The sequence below is a fragment of the Misgurnus anguillicaudatus genome, chromosome 4, assembly GCF_027580225.2.
Source record: "Misgurnus anguillicaudatus chromosome 4, ASM2758022v2, whole genome shotgun sequence".
In the NCBI taxonomy this organism is placed as follows: domain Eukaryota; kingdom Metazoa; phylum Chordata; class Actinopteri; order Cypriniformes; family Cobitidae; genus Misgurnus; species Misgurnus anguillicaudatus.
In genome coordinates, this window is record NC_073340.2 from 26187883 (window position 1) to 26200443 (window position 12561).

The following is a 12561-nucleotide window of genomic DNA, read 5'->3' on the forward strand; positions in this document are numbered from 1 at the left end:
TTTAAAACTAAACATCTTTTAATGTATATAATATGTCTTTATATTATTTAGAGTACTGAGTGTTTTTTTCTGTCCAGCCATACAACTAGCCTGGCTTAGCGATCACTGACTAGCGTTGTTACAGTACACAAATTTGACGCTGGGAGAATGAAGGGACATGTTTTTAAATTGACCAAATTAAGTTTATTGATTTACCTTTCAAACTCTATGGCAGGAATGGTGGACATATAATTACTTGACATGTTTAATCTAAGTGATTTCTTAAGTCCTGTCGGCTGTGTACGAACGTTGCTTTGTGCCGCTATTTTGTATGGAAGTCTATGAGAAATCTGGTTCGTTTCCCCTAAAAGTGGGTGTGAACCTGTTCAGAGACATTCTATGATGTTGCGCCGGTGGTGCGTATTGTGGGACAAAATGATGAAGGTATCTCAGGGGACAGGAAGTAAACCAAAGATTGGATTCGGACTTGGCTTGATGCCTTTAAGCTTTCGAATGCTCCCTTCGAAGGTAGCGTTTTAGAGATTTCGGCCTATAATGTAATGATTTAAAACTTTATTTCAATACGTATCCATGAACATGATTTGTGAGTCATGTTAGATTCAATTCCTGAATACATTGAAGATGAAGAGTACAACTCCTGTCATTCCATGCTGTTTAACCATTGTTGTTGTTTAGCAGCTACATGGGGCAGAAATTACATATTGTGCCTTTAAGCAACTGCATAGCAACATCCTAGTGGTGATTTTTGCTTAAGCAAGCACTCATAAAAACCCAATTAAAAATTCATGAAGTTTCATTATAAATTAGCTACTGTACTGTTGATGTGTAGCTTTTGTTTATATTTGCTGAATGTTGATTTTATGTATTACAAGACCAACTTGTGTTCTCATCCTTTTGATTATTTTCGGTTCTTTAGTTTTTTGCTTACGTTTTGCTTCTCTCTCTCTCTCTCTCTCTCTTTCTCTCTCTCTCTCTCTCTCTCTCTCTCTCTCTCTCTCTCTCTCTCTCTCTCTCTCTCTCTCTCTCTCTCTCTGTTGACACCATATAATGTATGGTAAATTGTATTGCAGTGGAATGGAGCTGTCTAAAGGACTTCTCTTTATTAGCCGGTGAGCTGACTTTAGAGAATATGCAGTCCCTGAAGTGCACAATAACGGGTCTCACTACGGTAAGATAAAAACGTAGGAGCTAATAAATGTTATACACTGCTAAAAACACCTTAAATCCATCTGCTCTTAGCTGGTTATTCAGTGTGTTGGTTTTTGGGGGGTTTTAAGCACTTGTTGGCGGTCAGGTAAGGAGACCATCTGGGGCCCCATTTATAAAATGCTGTGTAAAAACCATCCTACATTTGATCTTACGATCATTTATCAAAATAGTGTGATTCATAAACCAAACGTACGCGCAGAAAACGCACGGACCCCTATCAAATCTATAAATCGCAAATTAACTTGTGCTCAGCCGAGCAGTTTCAGATTTCAACCTTTAAACGATGCGTAATTAATGTCATAGACATATAAAAAAGCGTTTGTCAATGTTTAAACCCAATTTTGAAGAGCAAGAATGGCTTATATTTCCACAAAACCTGCAGCAATCAGACAAGCAAAAGTGCGTACGTCTGCTCGGACAGTTTTAATAAATATGGACTTTGTCGTGGATTTTTGCGTACGCACACTTTACAATCAAATCTGTGCGAATGCACGCTTTATAAATGAGGCCCCTGATCAACCATCTAAACACCAGGTTATGAGATTGACTATGCCAGATACAAAATCCCTCTTAAACAGTGGCGGCCGGTGACTTCTTTTTTTGATGGCGCTCAATGCGAAGTTCGTCACAACATGTATGTAGCCCATCATGTGTGTGGTTCCTTTATTCAAAATATGTGTTTTAGAGATCCTGTGTTCATCACGTGTCTTGTCAAAATAAATGCCTGCTGCAGACGCGTCTAAAGGGTTTATGATAAAAGAGACTCTCACGTTTGCTAGATACTCGCATAATTTCATGCGTAATCAGAGTTTATTGTTAAGTGAGTGTATTTTTTTAACATGAGGGTCTCTTTTACCATAAACGCTTTTGACGCGTGTGCAGCAGGCACTTATTTTGACAAAACACGTGATACACATGGTTTACATGACGCACAAACACATATTATGAAAACGCAAGCAACACACATGACACCCTGAACACTTATTTTAAATTAGCGTCCCTCGGATGAGCAGTCACGAGCCGCCACTGATCTTAAACCAGCTAAGATAAGCAAACCATCAAAGCTCTTATTTTGAGCAGGGTACACAATAGACATGCCTATTAATATTGTGCAGTAAAATCAAAAACTGTTGTGGGGGTAACAAATGGTTTTTAAAATGTTTTTGTCTCGTTTTGTCTTAGGGTAGACAGTACTACGTCCAAGTGTCCGCCTACAATATGAAGGGTTGGGGTCCAGCGCAACTGTCTCAGCCTCCCTCTGCAGTTCCCTCCAGTAAGTAACTGTAGCCACAAGCACTTTCAAACATCTCTAAAGCACACCATACTACAGTCTAAAACAGCTGGAAGATATTTGAACCATTGTGAATTGCATCAGCATAGCTTTGTGCTTGTATTTAAAATATCCTGGTTTATAAGAGAAAGCATTGTGTTGATTGCAGCTAACATCCTTGGATGTAGAACTGTGTTATTATTTAGCCGTCACGACTTCCACTCAATCTGATGCTCTCTGTATCCGGCCTTGAGTTTCATCTTTTATACAAGTGCTGCTGAAGACGTGTCGTGTCGCCAGGGGTGACAGGTTTTACGTCAGCAAATAGCAATATAAAAGTTTTTATGAAAGTGCATGTAACCGTGCATTGCTAAGAGCAGAAACTATCAGAAGAAAAGTAGATTTTTGAAAATGTCATTTATAAAAATACATTTACAGTGAGTGTGACCTTCACTGATTTTTTACATCCTTATAATATATTGCATTCGGTTCACCAAGTTCTGCCATCTTTTGGTTACTGTTGCTCATAAGGATGTACTTAAAGGAATATTCCATTTTCTTAAAAGAAAAATCCAGATAATTTACTCACCACCATGTCATCCAAAATGTTGATGTCTTTCTTTGTTCAGCCGAGAAGAAATTATGTTTTTTGAGGAAAACTTTGCAGGATTTTTCTCATTTTAATGGACTTTAATAGAGCCCAACATTTAATACTTAACTCAACACTTAACAGTTTTTTTCAACGGAGTTTCAAATGACTATAAACGATCCCAAACGAGGCATAAGGGTCTTATCTAGCAAAACGATTTTCATTTTTGACAATAAAAATAACAAATATACACTTTTAAACCACAACTTCTCGTCTAAATCCGGTCGTGATGCGCCAGCGTGACCCCACGCAATACGTCATGACGTCAAGAGGTCACAGAGGATGAACGTGTAACTCCGCCCCAGTGTTTACAAGTGTGTTGAAGGAGGACCGTTCCTTTGTTGTTGTATGTCAACTGATACTAATTAATGTCTTTGTGTCAGTTTATTGTTTACAATGGTCCGCAAATTTGCGTTTTATATATGTAACACGTGACCTCCCTACGTCACCACGCATTTACGTAAGGTCGCGCTGGACCAGACCTACACGAAAAGTTGTGGTTTAAAAGTGTATATTTGTTATTTTTCTTGTCAAAAATGACAATTGTTTTGCTAGATAAGACCCTTATGACTTGTTTGGGATCGTTTATAGACCTTTGAAACTCTGTTGAAAAAAACTGTTAGGTGTAGAGTTAGGTATTAAATGTTGGGCTCTATTAAAGTCCATTAAAATGAGAAAAATCCTGCAATGTTTTCCTCAAAAAACATAATTTCTTCTCGACTGAACAAAGAAAGACATCAACATTTTGGATGACATGGTGGTGAGTAAATTATCTGGATTTTTCTTTTAAGAAAATTGAATATTCCTTTAACACCCCATAGGAATTAATTGATTGAATGAGATTTTAGCTGACCAAAATTTACTCATAATCATGCTATTTGCTGAACACAAACAAGTGGCTCTTTTGAAAAAATAAAATAAAATAAAAGATTCTTACATGTAAAATGTACTAAATGCAAAAGATAAGAGGATTTTTTCCTCTGAGTGGAATACAACATTTGGATTACTTTAATGATGGATGGATGCATGTAAGGGAACAGGTACATCGCTTGGCCCACATTACATTTCATAGCTGGAGCAAGGCCTGGATGGATGTGCTTTTTGGAGCTATGTCATGTTGACCACTGAATAAGAATTTAACATCATTTTATATAATTTTTTTGTTTGTTCCTAACTGAACAGAGGTAGTTATACAGAAAAGCTTTTCCCCTCAGGCCATCAGACTCTTTATTATGGACACAGCCTGCACTTTAAGGACTCTGGTGTGGTGTTATTCACTGGCTCACTGCACTGGCAATTTGCTGTTTTGTAACAATTCATTGCAAAATAACCTGCACGTTTTCTAACATCAAGTTTATAAATTGATTTCGATTGTTTTAATTAAAATGTTGAAAGTGGATTTTTTTTTGCCAAAAGCACAAGGCTAGCATGGTTCTGTGCATTAATGTGATTCTGAAAACTGTGATAATCAGAACTGTGATAAAGGCAAACGCTTATTAGCTGAGAAGCCGATAGGGAAATATTGATTTTTAAACTGTCTCCACAACATACTCGTGATACTCGTTAGTTGCTATCTCATCTGCTATGGCCTAAATCAATACATAAATGAATGAATTATAATTGATTAGTTAATAATATAAATTAACCTCACAATAATTTTTTCAGTTTGTCCTTACTGGTGTTAAATATTTAGTTGGCTAAGGAGCCAATTTTACACAGTATGCGCAGGAAAAATGCTGTGTGTCCTCACTCAGTACCTTGTTACTATGACAACATTTTACCAAAATTTCTTTAAAGTTCAATTTAAAACACACATGACATCCATTTAACGCATTATAAAAGAGCAGAAGGTTCTCTGATGATACGGCAGACGGCAACAGTTGCTAAGCTAGGATCGGTCCTTGGAGGAAAATGACAATTGAGTCAAATTTAATGAAGCATTTGATAACTATTGCACAAGGCACTTAAATATAACATTAATAGCCGTAAATATGCCGGCCTGTTTTATTGGCTAGACAATGACGTGATAAAACTGAGCTTTTGGTGATAATGCTTTTGTTACAGACTGGAAGGATTGCGATGGGAGAGAGAACCGGAGGAGAGGGCACATCGAGGCGATGGAGAGGCTGTTACAGCAGGTTCGAGCCACACACCAGCACTACTGCTGTGGAGGTACACACACAAACACACAACACTTTTTTATTGGTGCACATACATGCATAAACATTTTTAAAGCACAGTTTAAAGGCAGGATAGGCAGGAATTATCTAAAAAACTTTTTTACAAATTTGTTGAAACTGTCTTTATATACCAATACATAAGTAAAATGTAAGTACTCCAAAAAAGAGATTATAAAAATCGAGTGTCTGTAGACCTCTCACGACTATTTTAAACACAGCTAATTTTTCCATTCACTCCACCCCCTCCCTTCTGGGTTTCTTCTAAAGCCATGCCCCCAAAACACATGATCGCGGAGGAAGGATCGCACTGCTTGTAGTAACATCATGTCACAATCACATGTAATAATACACCTAACTTTATCACTATTAATGGGTGATTCTCACGAAAACTTGGTTTTAAAAATGTCAAGCATGAAAATGTAAAAATTGCTTAAATTTACTTTTTTTCCCACCAGACATTGAAAAACAAAGTCTGGAGTAAATGGTAACATTAATTTAAAAACTTTTACTTATCATTTAACACTTTTTGTAACATAATTTAAAAAATTAGTCCTAAAAAATCTCATTACCGCAACAGTCAGAAAACATCAACACTGACATATTTTCAAAATGACATGACAAACCTGAAAGAACATAATTTGGAGATTCTGCACATGCATTTAAAATCAAAGTATTATGCTTCTATTAATTAAATTAACATTTAATAAGCATCTGTTGCGGTAATGATAATCAAAATGTCGTGTAAGCATTCTGACAAGACAATATTTCAAATTAACTGTAAAAAAATGATCTTGCCTGGTAGCCATCTTGAAGTAACTGGTCCATGTGCTTGGTCACTCAAAATCAAACTTTATTAAAATTCTGTATGTGTGCTTAAACTGTTCTCAAAAAGTGTTGCGGAGAATGAGAACATCAGGCATGGACACATCATTTTCCTAATTTTTCTTCATTATTATTATACATGAATATTCAGTAAATATTTTTTCTGTCTTCTAAAGTAGTCTAGCAAAACATCAATTTTTTTTCTTAATATTTTTGTGTTAATTTGATTAAATTACAACATAACGCATGTTCAAACACAGCCAGACACATTGCGGTAATGAGAATTTTAGCAGAAAATGAGATAAAATTTACAGTTATAAATTCTTATGTTGAAATCACACATTGTGCAAGGTAGAAAACAGTATTGTGTTAATTCTGATTCTTTTTAATGTTACTATATTACACATTTTAAAGCTAAAATCATTAGTGCCGTGGTGTTTCAATGGTTTCGTGAGAATCACCCTAATATAAACAAATAGGATGGCTTTTAGTACTCACTATTAAGCTAGCATATCGATACTGGTGAAGTTTAAAATATATTTAGTTTGATTCAGTAACAAGCGAGCTAGTTATATTTATAAGACAAAGCTAAAAACAGATTGCATTGATACAAGTTTTTTTATTACCATCAGTTACACTGTGATGAAGGTAATTTTCGTGATTCATAACATATAATACAAGAGTTTCCGTGATGAAAGCATTGTTGACTCTGATGAGGACTGCACTCCGGAGACAATACCGCTACCGCATCGTCGACTCGAGGAAAAGCCACGCGATATTTACTCTCGTTTGTTTTCTTCGTTTATTCCTTGTTTTGCCTCGTTTGCCTTCGCTGACTGCATATGCAGGTACTGTTAGTTCTGAATGCACTTTCTCTGCTGTACTTTTGCTCTTCCTAGAGTGCCTCGTGCACGTTCAAATCAATCGGCTGTGCGCATGTGTGGGCAGATCCCGTAGCAACAGGGGTGGTGCCATGGTCGAGAGTGATAGTCGCGCAAGCCAATCATTTGTTTCCTCCCGAATTCGTGAGAGGTCTACAGAAACTCGAGTTTTATACTCTCTTTTTCAGAGTACTTACTTTTTAATTATGTATTGGCATATAAAGACAGTTTAAACAAATTTGTAAAAAAGTTTTTTTAGATAATTCCTGCCTATCCTGCCTTAAATGCTCTATTGTTTGTCCTACTCAGAACAGTGCCTTTTTCATAAAACTCTCATGCCTTTTTGTGTCAGTAAAATAACACATTTAATTTCATACATTTTTCAGTGTTATGAGATTGCTTTGATTGTAATAGGGATGATCAACACATCCATTTGTCTTTGTGACATAAATGTGATCCCTAAACTCTGTCTGGTCCTCCTAGCTGCGTTATAAATGGTGCAGTGAGTCTGGTGTTGTGCCGCTTGAAGTATTTAATCATGTTTGAAAGTCACTGTAATATATTTCTCCTCTCATATTATCCCATTATCGGCTTTAATAATCGCCTAAACTTTTGGAAAACTTCCACACTGCATTGATCTTGGTCTGCAAACGCCTGGCATCAGTGGCTTAGATGCGAAGCTGAATTGATGTCATTGTCATTACCCCTGTTTTTACCAAAACTTTTATGTCACTCTTTTTTATTTGCACCTTTTATTGTGTTTTCGTCTATTTTGTTGCCTGCTCTCTCTCTCTCACTTACTCACGCTCTCTCTCTCTCATCCACCCATCAGCCCACTAACCAGAACTGCCTCCCTCCCATCATACTCTCATCTTCTAAGTCCACACTTCTTCCAGTAGATTAACTCTGAATTAAAGTGACGAAATGAAGCGTGGTCAAAGTGTTTTTACCATCCAGGGTAGTATGAATACATTCTCTCAGCGTTCCTACAGCCCGCCCTTCAAACAGGGAGGGAAGAAGTACATGTAAATAAATAATATTTTAATACATTTATCCATTTCGAATACATGTCAAACACATTGCCTGTATATTGCATCGCTGTAAATCACGGGGCCCAAGCACAGACACCTTTAAAATGAGCAGGGCTGGATCATGAAGAGCAGACAGTCTGCTTTGGCCCAAATCCCACTCCCTAACCCAGAGGCCGGCCACCGAGGTATAGAAGCACGCTGTTCCCGGCGCTAACAGTAATGCATCGTGCACAAACAGCAACTTCATTAGGGAGCTATGCAGCCGACCGCAAGCAGGAGGGGTGAGACTGAAAAAAACTGCATCACTCATCTGTGTAGAAGTCAACACTTGTGATGTCAGAGCAATGGCTGCCAGCGTCTCATACGATTTTAAGAACTAATTCTAGGGGACAAATAGTGACTTGGAAAACAAAAAAATAGAAACATAACCATGTTGATGCATTGCAATTACATTAATGTGTGTTTATAAATGTGTTTGTAAGTGTCAGAGTTGTACTTTTTATTGATTTGCAGATTAGCATTTTCTTCAATCCACCTTTACAGTACGTGTGAAATAGTTTCAGCAGTTTGTTAGATTATACAGCTTATGTCTACACACTGATTTAATGCTTTAAACAAATAAAGTAGGGCTGGACAGCTGTTGTTTATTACTAATGCGTTTTTGATGCAATTCCCCCCTAACTTACACTTTGATATTTTATGTGTGTGGTTACTTTTTTGACATTATGAGGTGTGCTGCATGGTGTTTTTAGTTTTTGGAGATTAGATTTTTGGACTGGAATATTATTGAATTGGAACCAAGTCATGTCAGCTGCAATTTATTGGCCTGAAATGAAATTTTATGCAATAAATCGATTTTTATTAAATTTGGAACAACAGGAGCACTTTATGGCTCACACATCTAATGCTATTGGACCCAACTTTGGTACCTTTATTTGTTGATTATTTGCAATCGTAGTGTACACTGTTTAAAATAAAAAAATGCTTTACGATGCTGCAGAAGAACCAATTTTGGCTAAATGGTGCCATAAAGAACCTTAAACATCCAAAGAACCTTTTTTGTTGCACAAAACCATGCACAGATTATAAAGATAGAAGAAAATAATGGTTATTTGAAGAAACTTTAACAGAATGGTTCTTTAAAGAACCAAAAATGGTTCTACTACACTCTTAAAACAAACAGTGTAAATAGCACTAAAAGTGGTTCACTGGCTCGTAATTATATGGGAAGCATTTTAAGGGTGCGTCTCATTTCTCTGTCTTACCCCTTACCCCATCCCCTCGGTTTTGTGCGTTCATGTGAGGCGAAGTGGCATCTCAATTCTCAGTTTGATCAAGGGCTAGGGCCAAGGCGTAGGGATACATAGCCCTTGAAACAAAGTGTGATAAGGAGCACACTTGAAAGAGAGGGCTAAACTTTAACGTAGGAATTTCTCAGGTGAGCCGGCATCAAGATGTTTTATGGCTGAACGTCGAACTGTCAAGGAGTCGCACAAATGAAAGTAACGTTATTTTCTGCAGTTTAATTGAGATTATATTATGACACTCATGTTTTATGATGATACTTTTAATAAAATGTTCAAGCGGTTTTAATTGTAATGTTTTTGTTTTCAATCGCTAGTTAAGGCGCTAGCTATAGGAGCTAAGTTATGCGCTATTTGTTGAGCTCAGCTCACAACCTGAGACGACGGCATCTTCTATGTTTATGTCAACGCTTGTCTGTTTACGTAGCAGCCAGTTAGCGGCAAGGAAGGTGACGCAAACGGTAATCGAGTGGTGTCTCATTTTTTAGACGATTGATCTGTCTTACCCCTTCCCCTTCACTCGGTTTTGAGGGGCAAGGGGAAGACGAAGACAAAGGGGAAGGGGTAAGACAGAGAAATGAGATTGGCCCTAAGTGCTATATAGCACCTATGTAGTACCTGTGTAGAACCATATTGTGCTATATAGAACCATTTCTGGTGCTATAGTGGTGCTACATGACCCTCGGATGGTTCTTCATAGGTGCTTTACAGATGCTATATAGCACAAAAAATTGTTCCCCTATCATTACGAGCTTTTAGTGCTATTTAGCAACAATTCTTTAGAGTGTATGGCATCGCTTTGAAGAACCATTTAAGCAAAATTTTGTAAAATAAATGTACTTTTAAATAGGGCTATCAAAAAGATTAATCGCATACAAAATAATAGTTTGTGTTTGCAAAATATATTTGCGTGTGTATTGTGTGTAATTATTATGTATATATAAACACACAAACATACATTTAAGAAATTTAAGAAACATGTTATTTATGTAAATATTTTTAAATGTATATATATATATATTAAAAAAAATTATATATATATATATATATATATATATATATATATATATATATACTGTATATATATATATATAATGTTTCTTAAATACATACATGCATGTGTGTATTTATATATACAAAATAATTACACACCGTGTAATTAATCACGATTAATCTTTTGACAGCCCTACTTTAAAGGGATAGTTCACCCAAAAATAAAAATTCTGTCATCATTCTCTCATCCTCATGTTGTTCCAAACCTGTATGAATTTCTTTTTTTCTGATGAACACAAAAAATATATATATATTTGGATAAATGGGTGGTAAGCACACAGCTGATTTCCAATAGTAGGAAAAACAAATGCGATTGAATTCAATGGGTTTAACTGTGTGCTAACCATAATTTCTCAAAATATCTTGTTCATAATTTATCACAATACTTGGTTACAATCAGCTGTGTGCTTACCATCATTGATTAAAATATCTTATTTTGTGTTCATCAAAAAATAAAATAATAAAAATTATACAGTTTGCTATATGAGAATTAAAATAATCTCTCACATGAAATCAAAGGGATAGTTCACCCAAAAATAAAATTATTGAAATTATTTTCTTATTCTCATGTTGTTCTCAACCACTTGTATTCAAAGCAGCTTACAAATGATACCATTTGTATGCTTAAAAAAAGCATAATCGGTTTACAAATAGTCTTACTTTATATACCCAACTTTATTTAAATAAACAAATCTTAATATTTTATGCAGTTTTGCTTCTTTAAAGTGATTGTATTAAGCCTCTTTAAATGTGTCCTGGTTAAGTATTTTTCTTATGTGATATGTCCCCACATAAGCACACATGCTGTGAGAGGCAAAGTATTTACCCAAGTTATTTTTGGAGCAACGGTGTTCGAAAATAAATCTGTAAAATTAATCAGCGCCGCTACAATGACACCACTATAAAAACCGGCCCAAAAAAACTCCAGCTCATTTAAGGAGAGGTTATCTTAATTTATGATGTGTATATGTGGAGCTGAGAGGTGGCTCTCAAGCAGAGAGGCGTGTGCGTGCGTTTCGCACACAGCTCTCAGTGTTCCTGCACGAGACACGGCAACACCCACATGTACCCGCGATCGCTCAAGCACAGCTCCACGCTCAGCCACGGCTATGTAAGCGCTTTCTGTCAGCGAGGGCCTGGAAAGTCTAGCCACCATCGTTATGGATGAGCTCGCTCGCTTCACGTATGTTGAAAAGGGGCTGTTGACCCCCGCTAAATGAGTTTGAAAATGAAGAATGCTACCAGCGCGCGCCGTCTTCCAACACTCGCTCACCTCATTTCACGGTCGCGCTAGCTATGTGCGGTAGACAGATGGATTGCCAAGTCATTAATCAAAGGCGATCCATTTTTTTGCTTTTATAAATGAAAAGGCATTTCTTTATTTATTTAGTGTGACAGTTTGGCGGCACAGGAGGCCAATACACTCATGTCTTATAATCTGCTTGTCAAAGCCAGTTAACCTTCTCGAGTGAGAAGTAAATACGAATTCAGCGCTCAACCTATCAACACGTGCAACATGTGTTTGCCCAGTTTGGAAACTACCTCTTGCGCAAAGTTCCCTTTACGTAAAAATCCAAAAACTAAAGTGGATAATTATGTCCTCTGATATAAAACTTGTGGCCCAGTTCTGGGAATCTGGCGGTGATATTCTACTTTACGTAATCGAACTTGACTCTTTCGCACGTGGAGCGTAATTGTCCTGAGATTCCAGTAATGCGTTGCGGCTCTGAGGTTACGTTATGTAGACGTCTATGCCAAGAAGGAAACGATCAGAGCCGTTTGTATGCACATTTGTCATATCTTTAATCACGTACTGTTAACAGTCGCCACTATAGGGTCAGAGGGGGTAAGGGTTAAACTTCTTATGGGACTTGTAAGACACTTTATTCCTCGGAGAGGGTTGATAGGGATTGTGAACGGAAAATCGCCCTTCTACCTCCCTTTCAAGCTCCTCTGGTGGAGACACGGAGACTAGGGCTAGCGTGATTGCTCTCACGGTGACTTGCTCGCTCTGACGGCCACTTTCACGTTGTAAACAGCTTCTCAGCCAAATGGATTGTTCTGTCTGCTTTGCTGTTTACACGGGGGGCAATTACGTGACGCTTAATTTCATGAAAACAGCGACGTCTGAAGATTGGCATCACTGAAATGTGGCCTGATAC

At 37.1% G+C, this 12561-nt stretch overlaps 1 protein-coding gene across 1 annotated transcript in view; it reads left to right on the forward strand.

Annotated features, from left to right (window-relative positions):
- ankfn1a (ankyrin repeat and fibronectin type III domain containing 1a) overlaps nucleotides 1–12561 on the forward strand; it is a 116220-nt gene that overhangs the window by 76910 nt on the left and 26749 nt on the right. Inside the window, exons 12-14 of the mRNA XM_055175586.2 lie at nucleotides 1071–1168; nucleotides 2392–2482; nucleotides 5193–5300. Of these exons, the coding sequence (XP_055031561.2) occupies nucleotides 1071–1168; nucleotides 2392–2482; nucleotides 5193–5300 (297 nt within the window). The remainder of the gene's footprint in view (nucleotides 1–1070; nucleotides 1169–2391; nucleotides 2483–5192; nucleotides 5301–12561) is intronic.